This window comes from Lontra canadensis, unplaced genomic scaffold (genome assembly GCF_010015895.1).
Source record: "Lontra canadensis isolate GAN:19392208 unplaced genomic scaffold, GSC_riverotter_1.0 scaffold468, whole genome shotgun sequence".
In the NCBI taxonomy this organism is placed as follows: domain Eukaryota; kingdom Metazoa; phylum Chordata; class Mammalia; order Carnivora; family Mustelidae; genus Lontra; species Lontra canadensis.
This window is the reverse complement of record NW_022631461.1, coordinates 36,432-64,264: the sequence shown is the minus strand read 5'-3', so window position 1 is coordinate 64,264 and position 27,833 is coordinate 36,432. Positions and strand designations below refer to the sequence as shown.

At 38.3% G+C, this 27,833-nt stretch overlaps 1 protein-coding gene and 1 pseudogene across 4 annotated transcripts; one reads left to right on the top strand and one right to left on the bottom strand.

The window, feature by feature from the left end:
- LOC116863033 (pre-mRNA-splicing regulator WTAP) lies at nucleotides 1-27,752 on the bottom strand. Of its 4 annotated transcripts, XM_032850516.1 has the most exons (9): nucleotides 27,306-27,358; nucleotides 19,732-19,769; nucleotides 18,972-19,004; nucleotides 17,524-17,581; nucleotides 13,989-14,047; nucleotides 11,884-12,011; nucleotides 7,869-8,047; nucleotides 2,722-2,876; nucleotides 1-1,266 (listed from the first exon to the last, which is right to left on the bottom strand). In XM_032850516.1, exons 4-9 carry the CDS (start codon nucleotides 17,547-17,549, stop codon nucleotides 683-685), a joined length of 1,131 nt encoding a protein of 376 aa, XP_032706407.1. In that variant the 5' UTR covers nucleotides 17,550-17,581; nucleotides 18,972-19,004; nucleotides 19,732-19,769; nucleotides 27,306-27,358; the 3' UTR covers nucleotides 1-682. The 4 variants fall into 4 exon arrangements, with proteins under 4 accessions (XP_032706407.1, XP_032706406.1, XP_032706405.1 ...); XM_032850515.1 differs by lacking the exons at nucleotides 18,972-19,004; nucleotides 27,306-27,358 and adding an exon at nucleotides 27,645-27,752 and having other exon boundaries at nucleotides 17,524-17,579; XM_032850514.1 differs by lacking the exon at nucleotides 18,972-19,004 and having other exon boundaries at nucleotides 17,524-17,579; nucleotides 27,306-27,418.
- LOC116863034 lies at nucleotides 10,000-10,108 on the top strand (annotated as a pseudogene).
- Nucleotides 27,753-27,833: the final 81 nt, after the last annotated feature.

The following is a 27,833-nucleotide window of genomic DNA, read 5'->3' as shown; positions in this document are numbered from 1 at the left end:
GTGGTTACAATAAAAATCTTTATTTAGGTTTGGTCAGTACAGATAAGATATACTGGAGTCACAGAGCAATATGCATTAACAGGATACAACAGTTCATAAAAACTGAGTAACTATGCACACAAATTTCTTAAACATTCAGTCACCTAAAGAGAAAATGCACAGATGTATGGTGGAAAAACTGTATCTAACACTGAAACTACTATAGGACTCCATCAGCAAGTCCAACTTTTAGTGATAAAACTACTGTACTGGGCAAACTTGGCAGTCATAAACCCACATCTACTACTCTAACAAGTCTGAATGGTGCATAAGTATACTAACAGCATGAGTAAGAATGCCCTTACACAGCACAGGTTCTAGGAGAGACACAGATTCATACAGACATCATTGTGTTATACTTTAAGGAAAGATTTCCATTTACAACTTCACATTAACTCATATAAAAATAACTTGACCCTACACAAAATGTCCTTTTAGCAACATTCAAGGTAATTAACTGTTACAATTTCCAAAGTGGCAGAGGTATTGAAGCAAAGAAAGGGAAGGGGAAAAAAAGGGGGCGGGGGGGAAAAACCACACCCACAAAAAAAGGCAAATTGTGACAAAAAGTATGCGTTAATTTTCTGGACAGCATCCTCTCCCAAATTAAATGACACGGTATAAAAATTTGCTGGAAAAAATATTACAAAACTGAACCCTGTACATTTACACTTGAGTCCAAGCCATTCTGAACGTGGCGGGAACCCGCAGTTCGGTTACCTTTCCCACTCACTGTTTTCTCCTCTTGAGGGTCATGATTGGAGTCTGTGTCATTTGAGTGGTGTGTGAGAGAGTTTTCACTGCCCGTGGGAGAGTCTACACTTTCATACCCCGCACTGAGTTGATTTACGTAACTACTACCTCCTCTGCCAGTTCTCTCCTCTGAGCTGTTGGAGGCCTTATTACCATTCCCTGGAGAAGAAGGAAAGTCATCTTCGGCTGTGTCCCCCTCCCTGTGAAATCCAGACCCAGACGTCCTCTGCCGGGAGGAGCTGCCATTACTTGGTCCGTTGGCCAGTCGACTGCAGTCTTTACCTGTGGCCTCTGCCTGTCCTACAGGCTCGGAAGATGTAGTCCTGCTGGTACCTGGGGCTGGAGCTTGAGGCTGCTGCTGTTGGTACTGAGCCAACTGTTGGCGAGTCTCTTTCAGTTGTTGCTGAAGAACTAGAATTGTGCTCTGCATACCCTCTACTTCTTCGTCAAGTTGAATGATGAAGTCATTCAGTTCTGTGCAAAGGAGAGTCAAATCTACTTTAATATCTCTTAAACATATTTTAAAATATAAATCTTTAAAAAGTACAATATTAGTGTCTGTCACAAAGCCAGATAGTCAATAAATGTTTAAGTGAATGAATGTAATTCTGAAAATCACAAAACATTTTTAATTTTTTTTGGCCTGGAATTTAAAAAATAGTCATTGAAGAATGACTGATTTTGGGGGAGGGGGGAAGGGGAGACATGCTTAAAATATCTTAAAGCAACCAAGTTAACTGATTCAAACCATCTAGCCATATACAACTGATTATAGCCCCCCAAATCCACTCAACATGTTTACCTGTGGGCCCACATGCTGGTACCCTTCCTCCTTACCCCCCCAGCTAGTGTTTGTCTCAGCTCCACAGCAGGTCTAGCCCTAGGGAGCAGTGGGTCCTCTAATCTAACACTCAAAAGAGGCCTATGCTATAATGAAAACAAAAATCAGAGAAAATCACTCTTGAAAATTGATAAAAAAAACACATGTCCATTAAGTCCTTAAAAAAAACGCTTGACAGAGGGTAAAGTCCTTCGCTACTATACAAAATCTCCTAGTCACTGTTAACAAAAACTAAGAGCTAATAACTATCACTTTGAAAAGGTACTTTAAAAGGTATTCTATTGATTGATCTTTTCAATTGTCAAATATATTAATTTCCATTTATTTTGAAAATTTATTTGACAGAGAGAGAGCAGAAGCAGCAGGATCAAGAGAGAAAAGCAGGCTCACCAATGAGCAGGGAGCCCAATATGGGGCTTGATCCCAGGATCCTGGGATCATGACCTAAGCCAAAGGCAGATGCTTAACTGACTGAGCCACCCAGGCACCCCTTAACTTTCAATTTAATTTCCAGAGTTCGGATATTTTAGTTACTATTCATCTTCCTCAAAAAGAAGAGAAACAGAAGGGACGCAGCTATACTTGCCCCCCAAAAAAGGTGGGGAGGGCAAAAGGGGCTGACAGTGCAGTTCAGTTTATCTTTAGCAAATTTAAACATTACATCTTATTTACTAAACAGGACCATAACAGGTACAATTAATTCTGTGTTTTTAGACCACTGGATAGCCTAATACTTTCAAGATTTAACACTCAGAAACTGGTTAAATGAAGATAATCCCCTTTTAAATATTGAATATAAATTTGTATATGTAATGCCTTGGTAATAAACAGACTATCTTTCACCAAATTCCAATGCCCCCAAAACCAAAAACTTACAAAATTTGTACAATAAACAAGAGTGTGCGTGGGGAGGGGGAACCACTAAAATTAAATGGCTTTGCTGACTCAACTAGAAATGTTTCATTTGTAATTTTTCAGACCCACTGGCACAGATTAGTACATACAGAACCTCATCTGTAATATTCATGCCTGGCAAGGTTTTTTGAAGCCAGTGCAAAGTTAACCGAACTTTCCAAAAAACCCCTTACCATCCTGACTGCTTTTAAGCTCCTCACTATATTTCTTCTGTAAAGCCAACTCTGCTTCAAGTTGTGCAATACGTCCCTGGGACAGCTGCCTTCCAAGCTCTTGATTCTCCTGGATAAGCATTCGACACTTCGCCATTAACTTTTTGCCTGTTTGGCTGCAAAGGAAAGAGCCGTCCATCACAAAATGAAGACAAGTGTCTACAACCTTGCTTGCTTACAGTTATTACAGCAATAGATGTAACACGTACAGAATATAACTGTCACAGCAGATGCCTCCCTATAATTACCATCTTCTTTTCTGGAACACGTCCATCTTCTGCATTTCAGTATTTTGCCAATACAGCAGCAAAAATAAACCCTTAACAAAAAGTACCCAAATGGCCACACCTTCTACTACACTAATAATGGATTCTGATATCTAGTTTCATCCCAAATTATCATTTGAAATGGAAACAAGCTAGTTAAACAATGCAAACCTCAGATATACTGATATTAATAAAACACTAAGGTACTTAACTTCATAGAACAGAAAAGTTCTTGAAAAGGTAAAAGCAGTAACGTAGAATATATTGATTGTTGCTAAAGTAGCATTTGATGAGGGTGCCTCTTCACAGGCAGTTGTCATAAGAATGTTTATTGCAGTAAGTGAGGCATATTCAGTAATTAATTGTTTATAGACTTTTAACAGATTTTTTTTTTTTAAGAAATCTCTACACCCAACATGGGGCTTGAACTCATGACCCTGAGGTCAAGACTCACATGCTCTACTGACTGAGCCAGCCAGACACCCTTAAAGAAACTTTTTAAAAAGAGCCTTAAGAATATTTCCATCCACTAATCCCTCATTTTTTATATACTTTTGAGCTGTCTTAAACTGTAACACGAGTTAAAAATTTAATATTGATATGTGGTTAAGATTTTATTCATGTTATAAAGGATTATCTGTAGAACAGAAAAATAAGACTAGGGTTATTTGTCACAAATAATGCAAATATGTTAAGTATCTGCCAAACTAGGAGCACCAAACTTTCCACAAATTAGTTACCAAGTATTAGTGCAACCTTCTACAGAACCTACACACACATACACAGCAACAGCAAAAATACAATCAAAAGCCTTGATAAGTCCTTAATGAAGCTTGGGTCTTTTCTTTAGCCTTAACAAGAGAAATAATCACTTTTAAAGGGATCTGATTACATAATTGTGATCTGACCTGATACTTGAGTAGGGACACCCTGATACTTTAAAAAAAAAAATTTGGCTCTACACCCAGCATGGTACTTGAATTCACGACCCTGAGATCAAGAATCACATGCTCCATCGGGGACAGTCTGATATTCTCGTGATGGCATGAAGTTCAGAAAGATCTAACCTAACTGGTCAAAAAAAATTTTTGTTGACACTTTGTTCTTTTCTTCACTTACTAGGGCTTTCAATTGATGATGTATTACTTCAGATGCAAGGCCTTCAAAATTAAAATGAGAACATTTCGTAACTAATTCTCATTCTTTCATTCAGTGTTGTAAAATGGTCCATATTTTTTAACCCATAGTAACCCATAGTACATATTCTACCCTGATGTAATTCAAGCAGAAATTTGTAATTTAAATTTATTTGTTGTACAGTAAAACCTGGTTATTGCTGCTCAAAGCAGCCTCAGGTGAAAGCACTTGCTAAGGGTTTTATTCTCTATATGGCAAATTTATTTGCGGGTGTTCTTGTTCATTGCAATTGTAGCTCCAGACACCTGCCCTCCCCACCATTTTCCATTAGCATCCTCACACTTTGGCCTCAATGAACATGAGTTTAGAAATCCCATGAGGAGTTCAGAGATAGGTACCACTGTCAGGCAGTGTTACTCCTCCCACCTTACTGTCCATGATCCCACATTTTGTTTCCTTACAAAATCTATTTAGCATTAGTGTTTTCCAACTAACCTGAAAATCCTTCTATGTGAATTTAACAGAGATTAGAAAAAAAAACTATAAAACCAATACATTAATTTGTGACCTGACTTAATCTCATATAAAGTATGTCATAAACTGAATGCAGAATGTTTCATTCCTAGTTATACCTTTTCACAAATGCCTGTTCTAAGACAATCCTATCACGTATAAAATTAGTGGTTATTCAAACAAGTCTTAAGAAAACTGTTCTTTACACATTTTGTCATTTTATCATGTCATATAGTAAAATTTATGTTGTGTTCATCACATCCCCCAAAATGAGAAGAGTTCAATTACAAGTAACTGTCTTTGGAATAATTTTAATTACAACCCTCCCAACCCATTCCTAAAATCAAATAACTCCAAAGAAAATATGAAAGGAAACACTTTGAGAGAAAGATTTATAAAAAAGAACAGACGCTATACATTGCTTTCCGATCACAAGAAGGGGGCTAGGATATCTGAGAGGTGTACACACAATTACCTAAATGATTATAATGCAAAACAGAACTGTCAAAACAACTGAAATAGATCGTTCTTAAATACTCTTAAACTATATTCACTGTTACATGTATGGAATATCTTAACTAAAGCAGAGAAGATAACTCAATCTTTCTCTTTCAAAATTAAAACAGAATAAAAGTGTGTGGGGAGGGCCCACAACCCACTCTATTTGAATTGTTCCAAACACAATACTGATTGAGCACTATTCTGTTTCAAGTTAACGATGTATTTATCGTACCGTTTATAGCCTATTCTTTACAGAACAAAAATCCATTTGCAGGTGATTAAAATATATTATGATTTATTAATACAAAGAAAATATCATGTAACCATTAAAAATGAAGTAATCTAAACGTACTTAAAAAAAACTGTGCAAGGGATAAAATGTATGGTGGTGATTGCGGGGGGGGGGGAGGACGCCAAACTTCAATCATCTATGTTACGTATGTTCACATTTAAAATCAATATATATAAAATGACTGTATATGCATAGAAATTATCTTGATGATACCCAAGAAATTTAACAGTGGTTACTGCTCTTAGAGAACAGACTGGGGAAGGAAAGGTCACATCCAGGAGTGACTCTCACTTTTTGTCTCCATCTTTCTTCATGCTGTTCCAATTTTATACATGAGCATGTATTACCTTATTAAAAAACATTTTAACAGTATGAAGAGGAAAACCCACAGACCTTACAGTGACTCTTACCTACGTGGCAAAGAAAGATGCTGGCTAACAAATCTGAGTACATGTTAATAATACATTTTATGAATTATTTCTTGACCTGCTAAAAATAAGTAGGCCATTTCTACTGTAATCTTAAATGGCATAAAATATAAACAAATGCCTTAATGTGGCAATATAAGCTAATTTCAAACAGATTTGGTTACTTACCCTCCAACCCCACAAATAGTGAGAATTTGAGAAGCGGATTTCTTGCCGTAAAGTCACACAAACCACTTCTTCAACCCACCCTCTGCCCCACAATCAGTTCCCTAGAGCACAAACATACAAGATACTTACAATTGATTTGAATGGATAAGAGAGAACTTAAGTCACCCTTGTTAAAACTGCACTTAAACGTTGGGACAATCTGGAACATATATCTTCCACACATCTTAGACTCCATTATCACCAAGTGAAAATTCGCACTGGTGACTTATAGAATGATCTGACGAAAAAAATTCACCTCCACGATTGGATGGAAGCATGAAGAAAATAATGCCTCATTTATCTAAATGATTAAATGAATTTGCTAGAAATGATCACTATACCTTTTTTTCAATTCACAAAATATCTCACTTAGCCCAGCCCACAGTTCCAGTACATGAGTTCCCCAATCTTCTGGCAGGCACCCTGTGAAGCTGTCCCACATTAATTTCTACTTCAATATCCTGCGACAAGGTGTCAAAAAGTAAGAAGTGTCAAGTCTCCTTGTCTTTTACGATACCAGCTGGAAAAATGTAGGTCTTTAAAAATGAGACACGGAGCCTTTTCCTTCACTTTGATGAGCACAGCAACAATTTTTCCCAAAATCAGTCTGCTCTGCACAGCCCCCCAAAATCAAAACGTTAAAAGTACAACAAAATCATCATAGTATTCCTTGAACTTAAAAAAAAAAAAAAAAAAAAAAAAAAAAAAAAAAACCAACTATTTCAAGGCACATTTAATTTAATATCAAGAGTGCAATACAAAAGCCCCAAATACAATGAAGGAAACACATTCCCCCATTAATACCAACGACAATGCTCTTTCAACATGTGCCTGTTGAATGGAATGGGGATTTAATTTCACTACTAAAAAAAAAATAATGCAGTGAGTCTCTTCACAGCCAATATCCTTATACAATCTAGTAGTGAAATGAATGTTTATAATGCTTCAAACAGTTTCAACCTGCAGTTTGATACCACACCTTTTTGTTTGTACAGTCCTCAGTAAGATGATCTACAGCAATAGCAACCATTCAAAGAACAAACCATTGATTAAAACCGCATTGATTTAAGGCTCAATCAAGTAATATAGAGCCCCAAACTAAATGGTTAAATATATGAACTACTTGTATTGAAATCTATTATTTCTCTCATGACTATTAAATTGGTTCTTAGCAAATAAACTCTTTAAAGGCAAAATTCACCTCATTTGAGTTTTGACCCAGACGTTCAACAACAATCACGAAGTCCACAGTCTTATTGGCAAAACTGATATACAGTGTCTCTAAGTCACTATGCTCAAGGTTAAGAGCGATGCATATTCCATTTTTACATTTTACTGGAATTTTACATGTTCAATTCATGATTTTAAATCTCTAGGTTTTCATTCCTCCAAACTGTCTGAAGACACAGTGTGCCACAGACTTAAGACTTCTGTTTCTCTCTCTATTTTCTTCAAACAGAAACATTTCTCAAGTGTCTACATGTTCTAGAAGGGGAATTTTTCGGAGGCGGCCACTTCTTCGGAATAGTCCGACGCCATCAGGCCTCTGAAGCAAGGGGAGGGGGAAGAGAAAAAAGCTGAAACACAAGGTTCATCTGGTAAGTTTTACATTAACCATTACAAGCTGGATAGTATAAGAATGTGGCTTTTTTGGCTCAAAAAGTCTGAGTCTTGGTGTGGAAACGCGTACTTGGCTGTCCCACCACAGCTTTCTCGTAGTGGGACTGTCAGGGAAGTCTTGACTGGGGAGTATGATTTGTTTACCTATCAGGCGTAAACTTCCAGGCACTCAGTTCATTTTGGGCTTGTTCCAGTTTGTCTTTAGTCTGTTCCAGTTCACCTTTCATTTTTAGGAAAAACAAGTTGATCGCTGGGTCTACCATTGTTGATCTCAGTTGGGCAACACTAGGCTGCTGGACTTGCTTGAGGTACTGGATTTGAGTCTGTACAAAGCAAAAAAACACAATTACTACCAAATCAAAGAAAAATATATACATAGGAAGGTGGGATAAAATCCCTTTCGTTCACAGAATTTACCAACTTGTTAAGTCCTTCCCTCTTTGAGCTTAACATCCTCTAGGAAAAGTACAAATTACAAACAACTATTTAAGGTTATCCATGTAGGAATCAAGGCTATGATTGCATTTCCATATATGGAATCTTTAAAGAGGCTACATCCCACTTTGCAACCAAAACGATACCCCCCGCCCCCAAAATTCAGTTATATTTACTAAAAATGTTGATACCCACTAGAAAAAAGTCATATAAAATATTATATAAAAGAGTACAGGGAGGGGTGCCTGGGTGGCGCAGTTGATTAAGCATCTGACTCTTGGTTTCGGCTTAGGGTTGTGATCTCAGGGTGATGAGGTCAAGCCCCACTGAAGTTTCTCTCTCCCCCTTTCTCTGCTCTGTCCTACTGTGCACTCGCACTCTCTCAAAGTCAATCTTAAAAACAGAAAAAAATACAGTGGTTTACTCTTTCCAGTTCATATCTATGGAAATTATTCTATGTATAAGTCTTCTAAAAATACACCTAGTTGTATCACATTGTACTTAGAATACATATCTGTATTTCCAAATTTAAAAATACATAATGCTTATATTTATGTAAGTTGGCATTACAGCATTATAAATAGCACTGTTAAGTCAAAATAAAAGTATGTATTCAATTTTTCCTTCTGAGTGGAGCTGAATCACAGAATTGTATAGGTGGAAGGTACCTGATCAAGTCCAAACTGCTTATTTTTGAAATTATATAAGCTAACTGTCCAAGGATACAGTTAATTCAGTGCCAGAACTTTGACTAGAAAATAGTTCTCAAGCCTCCTGACTCCCAATCTAGGGCTTTTTCCACCACACCACAACCCCACTACTTACATATGAAACCTTCAATTTCCACTTCAGTTGTATTACTTACTAGCACACTAAAAATACATTTCTAAAATATGAAATACAGTTTATTAGCATTAAATGCATCACTTTCTTCACACCCACAGTAGATTTGGTTCAACATCCTGCTACACACTAAGGCTTAAATAGGATTAAAGTTAATTTATAAACTGCTAATTTCTACCATAAATTTAAGTAAAAAATACAAATAACTGATTGGGAATATATTTACTATTTCACTGAGCAAACAGAAGTAATTTTTATTTAGCTTAATGAGATTTTCTTAAGTAACTCATCTTAAACAAAAAACTACAACTGTTTATTCAATGTAAGACCAGTTTCGAAGATAACCGAATAGGGATAAAGCATGTCATGGAGTTATATACACCACGGGCTGGGATCCCTAAAGAAAACACGACTCTGCAACACTGACATAGTATTTAGGCTTACAAAGTGAACTGCTCTCATCTGCACATATAATCTTGCCCTTTCCTTGTGTTTTTGCTCCTGCTACCCTTTCTGCAAAACCTTACTCTGTAACTGAAAATGAGTTGTTCAGCTTATCTGTGCAGGGAAGAGCTGTAAAAAATGTGACTAGAGGGGCGCCTGGGTGGCTCAGTGGGTTAAAGCCTCTGCCTTCGGCTCAGGTCATGATCCCAGGGTCTTGGGATCGAGCCCCACGTCGGGCTCTCTGCTCAGCAGGGAGCCTGCTTCCTCCTCTCTCTTTGCCTGCCTCTCTGCCTACTTGTGATCTCTGTCTGTCAAATAAATAAATAAAACCTTTAAAAAAAAAAAAAAATGTGACTAGAAATGGTTAGGTTCTAGTTCAAATAGCCTTAAAAACCTGGGATGAGAAGACAAAGGGTAATAGAGCATCACCAAAGGCTCTGATCAGGCACGATATGATCAAAACTGCCAGAGTATATATAAAATAGCTGGAGAATCACAGAGTGTATCAACAGCATACACTGTCTAGGTAAGTGTTAAGAAGTCTAAGGACTATGTGTTGTATGAAAGGAACATCCCTCTTGACAAGGATCCAATAGGCCCTCAGTCCTGACATAGGGGTAAGGCATTGCCATCTACTGCATGGTATCTAACCATCATTAAAAAAAAAAAGTATATGAACTAGGAGAGCAAGAGTAGGACTCAAGAAGAAAGAATTCAAGAGACACTGGCGCTATGAGATGTAACTGTTGGCACAATCCACTCACACTCTCATCAGCAGTCAGCCCTTTGAAAGTAAGAGCATCCTTTATGTGTGACAAGCATCTAGCAGAATGCCATGCAAACAGACACCTAAAACTGGGTAGAATCTAGAATCCTTAGTAACAGAAAAAGAAAAGAATTAAAGAAATGTGAAACTCTAGAGACAACGTGCCCACTCCATTAGATATGAAAATCTAAGAGGGAAAAAAATTTTTTTTGAAGGGATAGAGTGGGTATTACAAATAAAGAAAACTATATTCAAACTACTGAGCAAGACTTCCTAGAACCGCATGTCCAGATTAAAAAAATAACCAAAGGCTGGGATGGTCAAGAGTTGAAACTGCAGAAAGTAAAGGTATGTGATTACTGAGAAAAGTAATTTTAAGAAATAAAAGGACTGTGGGCACCTGGGTAGCTCAGTGGGTTAGGCCTCTGCCTTCGGCTCAGGTCATGATCTCAGGGTCCTGGGATCGAGCCCCACATCTGGCGCTCTGCTCAGCAGGGAGCCTGCTCCCCTCACCCCCGCCTGCCTCTGCCTACTTGTGATCTCTCTCTGTCAAATAAATAAAATCTTAAAAAAATAAAAAATAAAAGGACTGTGACTGAGCCCTAAAGAGCACTATATTGGTGAGAAAAGAACTGGGAATAAGACTGTGTCCCATATATTATCAGCCTCCAATGACCAGAACATTGCCTTCTGCATCAGATTTAATAAACAATGTATCAGACCAATGGAGATTACACAAAAGAATTCAAGCAAATTTCAGATTTTTGGGGTGCCTAGCTGGCTCAGTCAAAAGAGCATGCAATTCAGTCCCTTGGGTGGCTCAGTCAGTTAAGCGTATGACTTTGGCTCAGGTCATGATCCCAGGGTCCTGGGATTGAGTCCCACATCAGGCTCCCTGCTCAGCAGAGTCTGTTCTCCCTCCACCCTGCCCCCCTGCTTATGATCTCTCTTGCATATAAATACATAAAATCTTAAAGAAAAAAAAAAAAAAGCAAGCATGCAATTCAATTTTGGGGTTGTAAGTTTGAGCCCCACATTGGGTATAGAGATAACTTTAAAGAAATAATTTTTTTTTAAACCTCAGATTTTCAAAATTAGAATAGATAAAACTACCTCTACTTTACATAACATATATGTAAACACTAATAAAAAAAGAACAGATAAGACTACTGAAGATAGCATGTAACTGAACCTAGACTCAACCAGAGCTGAATGACCAAATATGTCACTGGACTTCAGATCCATGTAGACATGGCAAATACTACAAATGAAAGCTGTAACATTAAAAGCAGATATGGAAGAAGTTACTGATACTAACAAAAAAATTTTATACACAGAGAGGTCAAGACAGAAGAGAAAGAAGACAGTCCGCTTAGCCATGACCAAGTGCTTCTTATACCCTCAGGCATCAAGAAAAATATCTGAATCGATATACTAACTCTATCATGGAAATTTCAGAGAATAACTTAAAATTTGTAACTTCTTGGCCAAAAAAAGTATTTTTAAATCCAACAATGGGGTGATCTACCAACATTTTAGCATAATTATAGTTTAAGAGATATTCACTTATAACATTAAGTTTGTAAAATTAGCTAAATACCAATAATACACGTAATAATGCAGACTAAAATCCAATTCCTCAAAAAGACTTGAAACATCCGAAATACTTACAGTACACTCTTGCATCTCTTGCTCCTTGGTTGCTAGTCGCATTACAAGGATGTTTTCCCTGCGAGCAGACTCTTGTTGCTGTTGCTTTAATTTTTCTTCAGATTCCCTTAACCCAGTGACATCATTAGCTGATGAAAAAAGAAAAAAAAGTTCCAGAATATTATGAAATATAATTTCAGGATCAAAATGACGTACCCAAAATAAAGTTCTGACTGCCTTTATCAAGAATAATAAAAACAAGGCCAAAAAAATTTGAGTCTTTTGTTTCTATCCTACTTTTATAACAAAGAAATTTGTTCTTGATCATTAGTGTTTTTAGGAGATAGTGGTGTGAAGAGGCTTAAAGCCACCTAATACTACGTAGAATTATATTACTATACAATCTACCTCCAACAGAACACGGGAATTTAATTATCTGCATCTGTCTATACCATAGTGTGTCCACAAAGTCCTGACTATATTGTTCGTAACCTATCTGATGAAAACATGCCAATAACTGCATAAACAATTATCACTTGACGCATTCACCATACTGGGACACCTGGATGGCTCAGTCCGTTCAGCATCTGGCTCAGGTCATGATCTCAGGGTCATGAGACTGAGCCCCACATGGGACTCAGGGCGCTAGGAGGAGTCTGCTTGAGATTCTCTCCTTCTCCCTCTCTCCCTCCTTTGCTCAAGCACATGCACAGGCACTCTCTCTCTACAATAAAATATTTTTTTTTAAGATTTTATTTATTTATTTGACAGAGAGAGAGATCAGAAGTAGGCAGAGAGGCGGGGGGGGGGGAGCAGACTCCCTGCTGAGCAGAGAGCCTGATACAGGGCTCAATCCCAGGAGCATGAGATCATGACCTGAGCTGAAGGCAGAGGCTTACCCTACTGAGCCACCCAGGCACCCCTAAAATAAAATCTTTAAAAAAAAAAAAAAAGTTTCCAGGGCACCTAAGTGCATCAGTTGTTTAGGCGACTACCATCAGCTCAGGTCATGATCAGTCCCTGTGTCAGGCTTCCTTCTCAGCAGAGAAGTCTGTTTCTTCCTCTCCCTCTGCCACTCCCCCTGCTTGTGCTCGCTCTCTCCCTCCCTGAGTCAGTTAAATAAATCTTAAAAAAAAAAAACCAAAACTTTCACAATATGAATACCTATAGATTATAATATAGTCATATAGTAATTGAAATTTCAGGGTATTAAGCTTTCTGAACTTGGAAAACAATATTGCTTTGTATACTCACAGATATTATATTACTGCTAACTCAGTGAAAAATGACAGAAACTAAAATGGTTTGAAATTAGTAAACTTTGTTGGTATTATTTTTCATCAGGTTTTGAAAAATCTGTATATATGTGCCTATACCCTACTGTTACACATTAAACTCTCAGAATTTATTCTGTGTTGCTTCTATGTATCTCCTTTCTTAAACTAATAACTCCTGCTTCACTTCCAATTCTTCTGTGGAAAGACTTATGGACACATCAAGGAGTTTCAAGTAGTTGTACATTTCCCCATCTCTACTCTCAGACACCTGTATGTAATTCTACTAAAACAATTATGCTATTATACAATTATTACATATCGGTCTTCCCCAAATGACTGGGTAGGAATTCCTCAAGAAAAGGGATCAGGGTTCATTCATCTATTTCATAGCAGCAATAAAGTGAGTGCTTGGGAGAGTTTTTAACAAAATGCTTCAATGAAAATTACAATTGCTTAGGCGAACCTAGTTGGCTTAGTTGGATGAGCGTTGAGACTTTTTTAAAATAAGATTTTATTTATTTGACAGAGAGACACACAGCTGGAGAGGGAACACAAGCAGGCGGAGTGGGAAACGGAGAAGCAGGCTTCCCACCACTGAGCAGGGAGCCCAACGTGGGGCTCGATCCCAGGACGCTGGGATCATGACCTGAGCCGAAGGCAGAAAGAAGCTTAACGACTGAGTCACCCAGGCTCCCCAAGCTTGACTCTTGATCTCAGGATCATGAGTTTAAGAGCCACACCGGGTGCAGACATTACAACTGCTTAGTAAAACCAATTACCCGGTGTCTATAACAAAAATCTAAAAGGAGATATTCACACAATCTTTAGGAAGGTAAAACTCAAACTTACAATTAAGATCTGTGTACTTGCCCTCCAAAGCTTGGACATATGCTTCATATTGTTTCCATCTAGTACAAAGATAAATTCGTACATTAGTTGTCACATTAATACTCCCAGAAAAATCACACCTAAACTTATAAATTTAAGTAATGACAAGAATTTCACTATGATTTTTAACCAATAATAAAATTAGCCACTTCTTTATTCCTTCTCAACTTACAGGAACTAGGTAAAAGAAAATACAGAAAAAAGTATCCTCTGCTGAGAATATACCAAGTATGTGCCTTTGGGTCACTTCACACACCTTACAGGACTTTGTATCACTGAGTCTCAGCACGATGCCTTGATTACAAAAGCGAAGTAAAAAACTTACTACTTTCAAATATACTGTCTACCTCAAACAAATGGCACCTAAGAAACGTGCTTAATTATCAAGAACTAAAAGGTTCTTTATCTTAGCTCTTTCATGAAAATACCATAAAACCAAAGCAGTGGTTCAAAGCAGTATTTATTTTTGTCTGTAAAAAAGGGAGAATATACTATTTTCCAGGACAATTCTTTAAACACCTACTTGGCAGAAACAATCTGCATAAATGACGTATACTATCTGAGTATGAAGGAATCTTTCTTCCTTGTTATATTCCTCTACCCTCAAAATACAGGCTATGCTAGAGCCTGGTGATTACTGTTGAAAACAAGGTCACCAGTCTTATGTTTAAGCAACTTACAAAAAGTAACATGCCCTGAATGTCTGCTATCCTGCTTCCTGAAAAACCTATGCTTTTCAGCTGCTCTTCCGTTACAGCTATCAAAATTTACAGCTGATCCCTGAACAGTGTAGGATGGGGGTTTAGAGGTGACAAACCCTAAAGTAAAAAATCTGTGCATAACTTCTGAGTCCCCCAAAATTTAACTAATAGCCTACTACTGACCAGAAGGAAAACTTACTGATAATATAAACACTTAAATTACACATATTTTGTGTATATATATTATACACTACATTCTTACAATAAAGCTAGAGAAACATTTAAAAAAAACAATATACACTTAAAGTACTATACTGTACAAAATCTGCACATTAAACGGACCCACACAGTTCAAACCTGTGTTGTTCAAGGGTCAACGTACCTCTGATTTTAGAAAATCTTTCTATAAAACTTCAATATGATAGCTTTGCTATGAGATGTATTAATACTATACCATAATTTAAAAAATTCCCATAATACCATACTAATCCACCTTTTATGTAAAGACTGTTCAGTCAAAGGCATGCTTTTTTAGGATTTTTTTACCTGAGAGAAAGTGCACGCGTGAGCATTAACAAGGGGTAAGGGTAGAGGGCGAAGCAGTACCCCTGCTGAGCAGAGAGCCCGATGTGGGACTTGATCCCAGAACCCTGGGATCATGACTTGAGCCGAAGGCAGATGCTTAACGACTGAGCCACCCAAGCACACTGGCATGTTTACTTTTATGGTCCCGAGGACACAAAACAAGAATTTCACTCAGTGTTTGGGATGAATAAAGGTCTTTTGTGGAGGCTAAAATCTATTTCAGGAATGCCTGGATGGCTCAGTCAGCTAAGCGTCTGACTCTTGGTTTGGCTCAGGTCATGATCTCATGGGCTGTGGGACTAAATCCTGTGTAAGGCTCTACTCAATGGGGAGTCTACTTGAGATTCGCTCTCTCTTCCTTGCCTCTTCCCCCACTCGTGCTTGCTCTCGCTTGCATACTTTCTCTCTAAAATAAATCAATCTTAAAAAAGGAAGAACTATGTGTTTAAAGGAACAGAAAAACGTGAAAGTTCAACCAGTTTTGTTTTGTTTTTTAAAGTTTTTATTTATTTGTCAGAGAGAGAACAAGGGAGAAAGCACTAGCAGGGCGAGCAGCAGGTGGAGGGAGAAGCAGACTCCCACTGAGCAAGGAGCCCAGTGTGGGACTTGATCCCAGAACCCTAGGATCACGACCTGAGCCAAGGGCAGACGCTTAACCAACTGAGCCACCCAGGCATCCGTCAACCAAGAACATCCTTATCAGGATGACAGAAAACACAGAACAGTTAAATAAGTAGCACTTGATTTAAAATCACCAAGAGAATTAATGAGGGGGAAAAAAACCACACTTTAAAGTCACATATGAGAATCCCCTAAAAGAAGTTGAACTGACCTCAAGAATATAAACTGCAGAACTTAAAAACCTTAAAGGTAACTTAATATAAAAAATTACTCCTATGAATTTTATTTATTATATTACTGATTTCTTTCCCTATAAGTATGTCAAGAAAAAGACTGGGCACACTAACTAGAGATACAAAGAGAATATCAACATGTGAGTGACAGTATAGCACAAGCATGGGTTTACACCTCAGCAGGAGGGCAAGTGTTTTAGAATACTAAGAATTTAAATTTCATGCATGGGAAAATAAATGCAATGAAAAAAGAGTCCTTTGCATGAAGAAGATAAAGAGCTTGTCCACAATATGAACAGCTAAGGAAGGTGGGAAATTATCAAACTCCAGTTAACAATGGAACATGCCATCTGCATCTGCCTATTTTCTAAAACACCTCTTCTGGAGGGCCGGGGTGGCTCAGTCGGTTAAGCATCTGCCTTCCGCTCAGCTCATGATCCCGCGGTCCTGGGACTGAGCCCAGATTCTGGCTCCCTGCTCAGCAGGGAGTCTGCTGCTTCTTCTGCCCCTCTCCAGCTCATGCCCGCTCGCTCTCTCTCAAAATAAATAAATCAGAAAGACTTCGTCATCTAAAAATTACCATCTAAAAAATTTATCACCCAAAGTAATAAAATGTAAAAAGAACAAATTTAAGTTAGACAATGCAAAACATGCATTGATCCCGTTTTATGCTAAAGAAATAAATAATGTTAATGCTGCTCCTGATTCTTGGCTTTTCAAGACATCTGTAAGTTAACCACAGAAATTCCGAGCTTGGAGTAACCTTTGAAAGTAATTTAACTCAACTCCCTAACTTACAGAGGAGAAAATGATACAAAGTTATATGAACTGACCAAGGTCACAGTTATAACAAAGAGTAACTTTGCTATCAATAAATAATGTATTTCTTCCATAACTAAACATGGCACCCTTTAGGACTACAACTTTTTCACACATTAAATAGAAAAGGAAAAAATAATGACATCCAAACGAGTCTACATTTTGATCAACTGAAAGCTTTCTGAGAGTAGGGTCTTTCCCCACAGCAAGTTCTACACATGAAGTACCAATGCTTAAAGCTAAAATTCTGAGTATCTTCCCTCTGCAAGAAAAACTCAGGTTTTCCTAGCCACCTAGAAGTTACCCAAGTTGGTACTTTAAAGTGTTACGTTTTTTAGTTCTTTAAAGTGTTATGTTTTCCTCAATGTTTACATAATGAAGAGACAGACCACAGAAAACATGGTCAAAAAGTATATTAAATGATTTGAGGATGTATTAATGTTAAAAACAGAATATAACTTAAAAATAAGTATAGGATAGAACCACAGTATGTTCTATAGAAAGTATTTTATACTTTTGATAAAAAGAACATTTTACCTTAGAATTAACTCATCTCGTGCCATAACTTTGAAGTCTGTTTCACTCAGCCGAACCTATATATAACGAGAATTAAAATATGAACTGACTGCTTTTCCTAAAACTTTAAAATATTAAATACCACTGGCTCTCATGTTCTTCATATTTTTATAGACAGGATCTTAACTTTTTGTCCCCTAACTGCTCATTTCTGGTATTGGGAATATCCTTGACTACTGAAGACACACAAAGTCCCTCCCAAAGGACCACCGTGCTGAATCATACGAAACCTCTCCAGAGCCCCAGGTTAAATGGCTCAGTATATATTACTGTTTTTTAAAAATTCTTATTGTTTTTAAAAGGTACATTACTTATCTTAATACGGCATCATTCTTAAGGAAAAGCAAATTAAAAGTCCAATGAGCTACTGATACACATTATTAGAATGGCTTAAAAAAAAAAAGTGTTAATACCAAATGCTGGGGGAAGATGTAGAGAAACCAAACTTTCACACACTGTTGGTGAGAATGTAAAATGGTACAGCTACTCTGGAGAATATTTTGGTAATTCCTTCTGAAACTAAAAATGGATGTGCCATACAACCAACCCAGCAGTTGCATTCATAAGGATACATCTCAAAGAAATAAAAAAAAAGTATTTTCACAGAGAAATTTGCACACAAATGTTTACAGCTTTATTTATAGTAGCCCCCGAACTGGAAACAACCCAAATGTCCTCCAACTGGTGAATAGTTAAACTATTATTTAACCATACCCTTGGAATACTACATTCCCCATTAAAAAGAAATAGCCTATGGACCAACTTGGATAAACCTCCAGGAAATTGTACTGGGTAGAAAAAAAAAAAAATCTCAGAAAGTTACACATAATGTATGACTTCATTTGTACATTTGTGAAATAGCATAATTAGTGAAATGGAGAACTTATTAGTGGTTGCCAAGGGTCTGCGATGGATGGGGTTACAGAGGAATGGCAAAATGGAAGCTTATGGTAATGCTTCCATTACCTATTTTGGTTGTGGTGATGGTTACACTAAGTTACACATGATAAAACTACACCGAGCTAACATACACAAACACACACACTGCACATATAAGCTCTGTGGATTTTATCAATGTCGAGCTCCTGGTTTTGATATTGTTATATAAGATGTCTGATAGTTATGCAAGATTAACACTGAAGGATGCTGGATGAGGAGTGCCACAAAACCCCCCTGTACATTTCTTTGCAACTGCTGGTATATCAACAATTATTTCAAAATAAGAAGTTAAAAAAAAAAAAAAGGTACAATATTCTAGCTGAAACTGTTCTGTAAATTGAGAAATATTAAGTGTTTCTCTATACCAAATGAAGATTGTAAAGGCAAGGCACCTCTCTTGCTTTAGTATGAAATTAACGTTTCATAGGTTTCCTTTGTAAGAAACTTGTTTCAAATTACAACACTAACTGTAACATAGTACTATGACAGAAGAGGGAAAATCCCTGTACCAAAATATATTAAAAGTCTAAGAGAAAGCACAGAGTTAATTCTGATTATTGAAACACAGTAAAACTCTATTTCATGAATAATTGGACTCCAAAACTTAAGACAAATTTCCATAATACTTATCATCTAAACTATTCATTTAAATACTCACTGGTTAATAAGCTCATACCCTCCACTTGAAGTATAAATTACTTTCAGAAACTATATTATTTTGCAACTTGGTGCATGTGTGTGTGTAACAGTGACTACAGTAAATTAAGTTAGGGAAATAGTTAAGTTAGGGAACTAGAACAGGGAGAAAATGAAACTAGAAAACAAAAACTTCAGAGGAAAAGACAGAATCTAAGAACTAGCTATATAACCCTTTGTTGATATATAAAGAGGTGGTTTTACCTTACAACCAAAGAGATTTAAAAAGTACAAAAAAAGAATAAGTAACTTATAAGTTGTGAAGAAATCTTTTTTCACATTTACAGTTATGCAGGTGGAAATATTCACATGGCAAAGATTAAGAGCAGACCACAGAGATATACAAGTTTTTCAAAAACTGAAAATATTTTAAAAATATTGTATACAAGATACAATGTCTAACACATTATACACCCACAATGTCAGTAGTGTGATAAAGCAAAAGAGTGAAAGATAAGCAAATTAAGACAGTCCTTTCATCTCTATTAACTGCCCCCCCGCCAAGGACTTAGAAACTGCAGGAAAAAAACACACCTTTTTGGGAAGAGGTTCCTCGTTGGTCATCTTGAATCCTAGGAAAAAGGGGCAGAGAGAAGAGGTTCAACTGATGTTCTTTCAGTTAAGGCAGGAACAAGAAATACTGGCCTTTCCAAACCAATTTATTAGGGAACTCAGTATGAACCAAATCATTAGATTATTTATTTAATAATAGTTTTAGATTTACAGAAAAGTTACAAAAATATTACAGGGTTCCTGTATACTCCACACCCACCTTCTCCTTTGCTAACACATTACCACTGTTTTTTTAAGTTATTAAAAAAAATTCCTTTGTAAAAAAGTTAATCATTCCTTTTGATGGCTCTATAAAGGACTGAAATGTAACTTTTCAATGCATTCTTATAACCGCCCCATGAGAAAGACAAATCTCACATAAGTGACATCACTGTGCTAAAGTCAGACAATGACCTCAGGCAGTATCCCAGGCATCATGCTGAAAGGATAGTAAGTATAGTTCCAGTTGCTAAGCCTTTCCTTTTACAGCATCATGTTGTTATAGTAAGGTAGATAGAATCTATCATCATAATTCACTACTGTGCAATACTTATATCATATTTAACCTTTATAAAAATATTCTGAGGGGCGCCTGGGTGGCCCAGTGGGTTAAAGCCTCTGCCTTCAGCTCAGGTCATGGTCCCAGGGTCCTGGGATCAAGCCCCGCATATGGCTCTCTGCTCCGCGGGGAGCCTGCTTCCCTCTGAGCCACCCTCCCCCGCCCCCCGCCTGCTTCTCTGCCTACTTGTGATCTGTCAAATAAATAAATAAAATCTTTAAAAAAAATTCCTATACTGTTTAATTTCATGCCGCAGAATTTGTATCTCAAATTAGTTTTGTAATTTTATACAAAATTTACTAACTCTATTGCAAAAGATACGTTATACAATAGAAAAACTCTCATTAACTTTATTATGCTCACTGAAAACACTTCTACTTCCTAATATTCAAATAACACAAGCTAATTTAAATTTATTCCTAGATTTTATTTCCAACAGCACTGTCATGAATCTTCCTCTTACATTTTTTATACTTCCTTGATATTCACTTTGCTTACTCATACTTATCACAAATCCCAAACTATTAAACATTTAACCAAAGAGAAGTAAGTCAAGGAGATGCACAGCATGGTAACTATAATTAGTAATACTGTATTGCATGTTTGAAAGTTGCTAATAAATCCTAAAGGTCTTCACAAGGAAAGAAGGAAAATAATTTTTCTAACAATGTGGTAACAAATGGTAACCAGGCTTAAAGTGGTGAGCATTTCACAGAATATTTAAATATCCAACCATTATGTTGTACACCTGAAATTAATTGACCTTCCATGTCAATTATACCGCAACTTTTTAAAAATTAGCCAAAGAACTAAGAGTGAAAAACTGAATTTTTAAAAGATACTGGACTTCATATTATTTGAGATTCCTCAAAAGAAGACAATCTTCTGATACCATTTTTTATGCTACATACTGTCCCAACTCTGTAAATCAGAAATTCCAATCATATACTGCCACTAAAACCTCATTTTCAGACTAGATAGATATACTGTTACATTTTAGGGAAAAAAAACATAAAGTGATCATACATCACTGGCTTATTCCGTCTTTAATAATCGTATCACTGGATACAGCAAGGAAAAACCTGAGTATGTCATTTTCTTCTGAGCTAATGAAGCTGATCAAGCCTCTGACCAGTATTTATGAAGACATAACCATATCTCCACAACTTAAGGTCTGCATATTTTTCTAATTTTTTTCCTTTAAATGGGTCTCTGTTTACTTTAGACTTCTTATTGCCCAGTTTATATTCTCTGTTGGAAATAATGGACAGCTACTTAGTGACTATCCTAACATGACACCAGTGATTACAATCATTTGGGAAACAAACCTTCACCTTGTTTATCCCCACAGAGATCTACTTCTGTTTTAGTATGTTTAAAGTACATTCACTCTACTTTACCAAAACCCACTGGAACCCAGCTATCAAGCTTGGCATTTCCTTGGAATACCCCACTTGTCTGAGCTAAATATACTAGGTAAACATGGATTCTAGCCATTGGAACTTTAAGCCAATTTAATTAGTATATGTGTACTTATATATGCCACTAATCTGATTAAATCCTTCTTAAAACTAAGCTCCCCATCTCACTCAAAATAGTGCATGCCAATCCTCTGCTATCCCCTCACATCATGCTTTATTTTTCTTCACAGATTCTTATAATGATCTGATATTTTACATACTTATCTGCTTCTCCCAATTATAAAATTAGCTCCATGAGAGCTGTTTCATTCACTGCTGATGCCACAGGACACAGTAGGCACTCAAACATATGCTGAATGGAAATATGAACAAACGAATTTGCTTCAGTTACTATTGAAATAATAGTAAGCTAAAAAAGCCAATCTAATTTCCCCCCAAAATAAACAAGATGACATTCTGTAAAATTTTGAGAATAAATGTGAAACCTAATATAACAAATACTGTGGGGTAAGAATGCTGTATAAACAGTTAAATTTTCCACTACAGATAGTCTACCTGTTAACTAGTTAATGGGCACTATAGCTACTCAAAATTTTAGTTATAAAACCTAAGAAATATAAATTCCAGTTATAAACTAGTAAATGCTTCTATAACATGACATTTTCCCTAGGTTTATTTGTTCATTCTTTTCTTAATACATATTCAGGTTATTCCACTAAAATAAAATTAACTGCAAGCTTAATTAGCAACAAGTAAGATACTATTTTTAAAAGGCATTGAAAGGACTTGGAAACACAGGAAAGAAGTTCTAGTAATCCTGCTTTTCTATAAGAGGGTGGCATACTTTAAAAACAAAAAAAAAAAGCCACAAAACCTGAGCCTCAGTTTCCCCAACATCAAAAGGAGTATCACCACCAAGGCTCAAAATGAGCTACTTCTAAAGATAAACATTAATCTTTAGCATGGTGACTAGCACAAAATAAGCAATTATTAGTTTCCTTCTCCCCATCAAAAAACAAAGACTCTCAATTACTACTTCTTGAAGAAAGTGAAGGGAGAATTCAAAAGCAGAGATAACAGGGGCGCCTGGGTGGCTCAGTGGATTAAGCCACTGCCTTCGGCTCAGGTCATGATCTCAGGGTCCTGGGATCGAGTCCCGCATCAGGCTCTCTGCTCAGCAGGGAGCCTGCTTCCTCCTCTCTCTCTCTGCCTGCCTCTCTGCCTACTTGTGATCTGTCAAATAAATAAATAAAATCTTTTAAAAAAATAATAAAGCAGAGATAACAATGAAGACCTGTTGCTCTTGTCTTTTTTTTTTTTTTTTAATGATTTATTTATTTGAGAGAGAGAGACAGCAAGAGACTGGGAAAGTGGGAAAGGGAGAAACACACTCCCTGATGACCAGGGAGCCTGATGTGGAGCTTGATCCCCCGACCCCAGGGATCATGACCTGCCTGCTCTTGTCTTTGTTTCTAAGCCCCACTGCTCTAAGTCCCACTGCAGAACTCTTGGTAAGCTCGAGTTTTTATTTTTTTATTATTTTTTTATTTTTTAAAGATTTTATTTATTTGTCAGAGGGAGAGAGAGCAAGCACGCGCAAGCAAGCAGAGTGGCAGGCAAAGGCAGAGAGAAAAGCAGGCTCCCTGCCGAGCAAGGAGCCCGATGCGGGACTCCATCCCAGGACCCCAGGCTCATGATCCGAGCTGAAGGCAGCAGCTTAACCCACTGAGCCACCCAGGTGTCCCGAGCTCGAATTTTTAAAACTCTAAAGAGCACGTTTTTAAAATTTTTAAACACTGGTTTATATTCTCTTCTAAAAAGTTTGATGGTGGACAAACTTCAATTACATATCACTCTGAGAATATATATATTTTCTTTATAAAAATAAACTTATCGATTTGTAACATATGTCAAAGATAAATGCAGTTTTTGCATAAAGGTTTGCATTTCACGTTGACTCTGAGTCATGTCATTTCACATGTTATAGAATATGTGACATGGGAATTCAAAGGTTAAGCATTTCGAAAAATTCTTCCCTGATTTTTAGCCACTCAAAGTCAATCTCTCCTTCAGAGACCATATATGCTGTAAGAGTTAAATAAACAGCTTGGCAAAAGGCAAATTAGAACAGGTTTAAATTCAAAAGTATCAACACTCAACTATTTAGTCAAAATAGAACTTGGTTCTCAAATCTGATTTTCACATTGCATGAGTATACTAAGAAAATTATTCCCCAAGGCAATTTTTTTTTTACTCTTTTTGAAGATTTTATTTATTTATTTGACAGAGAGAGACACAAGTAGGCAGAGAGGCAGGCACTGAGATGGGGGAAGGAGGCTCTCTGCTGAGCAGAGAGCCCAACATGGGGCTCAATTCCAGGACCCTGAGATCATGACCTGAGCTGAAGGGAGAGGCTTAACCCACTGAGCCACCCAGGCACTCCAAGGCAACCTTTAAATTACAACTGAAAGCACAATAATCATCTAAAATCAATTCCAGATTCATGAAGACAGTGAACATCCCAGGTTCTCAGATCTATTTTTATATCAGAAAAATCAAATAACTAAGGGCCCCTGGGTGGCTCAGTCGCTAAGCATCTACCTGCTCTGCGGGTAGCCTGCTTCTCCCTCTTCCCACTCCCTTTGCTGTGTTCCCTCTCTCCCTGTGTCTCTCTCTGCCAAATAAATAAATAAAATCTTAAAAAAGAAAAAAGAGGGGCACCTGGGTGGCTCAGTGGGTTAAAGCCTCTGCCTTCGGCTCAGGTCCTGATCTCAGGGTCCTGGGATCACGCCCCTCATTGGGCTCTCTGCTCAGCAGAGCCTGTTTCCCTCTCTCTGCCTGCCTTTCTGACTACTTGTGATCTGTCTGTCAAATAAATAAATAAAATCTTAAAAAAAAAAAAGAAAGAAAATAATAGAAAAATTGAATAACTAAAATATTGAGTTGAATCCTGAATCTTGAAAAGGGGGGGGGATGAGTATATACTCATTACTGAGTCACACACTTAATAATCACAACTTTTCAAAGTCGAAGTTAGCCTCCATTTTCCAGATGATGAAGATGATTATGAGTCACTAAATGATTAACTCTGGTCAAAACACCATTAATAAATCGGCCGTTAGGACCCCAAACACAGCACCTCTCTAAAGTGATAGAGATGGATTATTCTTCTACTCTCTCATTCTCAATAATGAAAAAGCTTTACTAAAAAACAGAAAAGCAAAAGAGAAAAGAACTTAAAATTGGCCAATTTGGCTACCTTTTAGGAGGTTTAAGACTGGTTAAAACATGGTCTTAAAATTATTTAAAGGTTTCAGTTATTCACATTCAGATAATCTCTGAAATTCAGATCTCAGAATCACCATGTACTCTTGATGCTTTTGACACTGAGAAATACTTTATGATGGAGAGTTTGGTTTTGGTTGGCTAGGTGCCTAGCATCCCAGATCCCAGTACTTCCACCGCTCTTAGCACAATGACCTAAGTTATGCAACTCAGCTCTCTCTTAGAGAGGTGAACACCAGCCAACACAATTTGAGAAAGCATGTGCCTCACTGAAAGTAATTTTAAGTAAACTCAAGAAAATAATCTGACAGCATACAACCTTGGCTCTGGTTAGGAATCAGATGCCCAACTTTTCCGGACTCTTATTATCAGTCAATGGATCTTGAGCAAGTCACTTAACTCTGGGTTGCGGTCTCCAAGTCAGGGGGAAAAAAAAAAAAAAAAGATACCAATTTTGCCTGCCTTACAAAGTGCTGCAAATCTCAACGCTCAAGAGCCATAAAAATGTTATACAAAGGATTTTGCAAATAAAATATCAACATCAAAAGATAATGTGCATTAAAAAAATTAAAACTAAAGAGTATTTATTTATAACGCCCAGTTCTAGCCTGATCAACCAGCTTAATATCCAATGGGATATACGGTTATGGGAACACTGAAAAGTTGTTCTAAGAGGCTGAATATCAGAAAATATTTAGAGGCAAAAATGTAGGAAATAATTTAAAAAATAAAAACAAGCATAAAACCAAACACTACCTCGTCTAGTTTTGGTAAAACACCCATCAACTTTATTTTTAGAGTAAACTACTTTTTTCAAGAGCAAGATAACATACAATTATATGAAAATGCTATGACCACCAAGTACAGGATATTTTCAAGGGGATTCTATACTACATACACACAAGAACACAATGGTCTTTGAAAGCTGTTAACATCCTGTACAAATATAATTATTACACCTCTTGTTTCCACACTGTAGAGCTACTATAGATTTTCTATATCATACAAACCAACTCATTTCTAACACACAAAAATACGGAGCAGGCATGACCCAAAATTGAATCAGGAAAACTAGGTATTATTAAGTTCTGATGAGCTGATCAGTAAAACACCAGCAGTGGCTGGGACACACTTTTATTACTACTTTCCTCCTCTGGGACTTGGAAATTCATTCTTAAATTCCGCCACTGAGAACTGAAAATACTGACCACTGGCTATAGCTATCTGTTTAACACAAGGTAAGCTCTCAAAGAACTCCCCAAATACACCCAAACCCTTAAAATTAACTTCATCCTTATCTCATGCCACCTGGTGGACTGCAATTTCTTTCCCCGACTTGCCTCATCAGGTGCTACTGAACGGCCGTATTAAATAAAATTTAGGTTATCTTGAAAGGATTTTCCCACATGGTTTTTTTTCCTTAATGGGGGCATGAATGACGACGATATATGCCCCTACCGTAAAAAATTTAAATGGTCAGAACTTAAAAATTAAAAAACGAGAACTCGTGATTGACTCGTGACTTCCACTACCTTCCTCAGTAACAGAATTAACTAAATTCTAGAGAACTCACGACTATAAATACACTCATGGAAATACTCTTCTCAGGGCAAAAGAACAGTCTCTTTACTTTCGAAACAGTTATTTAGGATTGTAACACAGTCCTCTGAGATCAAACGGACTTCATCAAAACAAGAACTTGGACTTTTCCACTGTGTCCTCTACTGACTAATGAAATACGGTTTTCAAAAACCAAGTAACAGCCTTAAAGAGACCCAAGGCGAGACTTTAAAACTGCACGAAAACCCCCCTCTACTGTAAAGAATTCTTTCTTTACTCAGAACGTATGCCATCATTTAAAAATGGAAGTCTTCAGGAGGATGCAGCCGCAGCAATAAGCTACTGCGCGACGGGAAAACTGGTCAGCGAACACGGCTCTCCTTCCCTTGCTGAACTCGTCAGTGCCGCCAACCCTCGGGATCCAGAGCAGAGATGGGAGGGGGCCACAGAGAGGCGGGGACACGACGCGCACCGAGGGGGCGGCCTCCCGGTAAGGCCGGCCCGCGGGTGCGCCCACCTCGCCCCCAGGACGGAGGATGGGGGCAAAATGGCCTCGGGGCGGCGGAAGTGTCCCCACAGGCGGGAAGGAGATGCAGCTAACGGGAGGCCTGCGGGCCCAGGAGGCCCGACTCGCCCTGGGAGCTCTGCCCGCCCCTTCCCCGGCAGACCGCGCCTCAGCCCTAGGGACCCCGAGGTCCTCGCGGCCGCTCCCGCCGGCGGCCCGCACCTACCTCTCCAGACGGAGGCCGCGCCGGCGCCGCCCAGTCACATAGGCCAAGGCCGCGCTGCCCGCTCGCCAGCCGGACCTCCAGACCGCACTACCCCCAGCCCCCGCGCTCCTCCTCCCGCCGCAGCCCCGGCGCTCCCCTTTATTTGCGGGTCTCGCTGCCACAAAATGGCGCTGAGGGAGGACGCGAGGCCCCGACGCCCCACCCCCTTCCCGCTCCTCCCGCAGCCCCGCCCCGCCCCGCCCCGCCCCGCGCCTCCCGCGGCACCGCCCGGCCCCAACGCGCCGCAGCCGGCGCCCGCCCTCGTCGCCGCCCCGCCATGTTCGCGTCCGGCCCACTCACTGAGTCGCCTCCCGGACGCGGCCGCAGCCACCGGTCCGTCACGGCGCCCCGCCGCAGGGAGGAAAAGCGAAGGGACGGCACCCGCCCGGAGGCTCCAGACCCTAAGGGAGGAGTTGCGCGTGGGTGGCACGCCCCGCAGATCCAGAGCCCTGCAAATTCGGCGGGGGCGGGGGGAGAAGCGGACCGAGG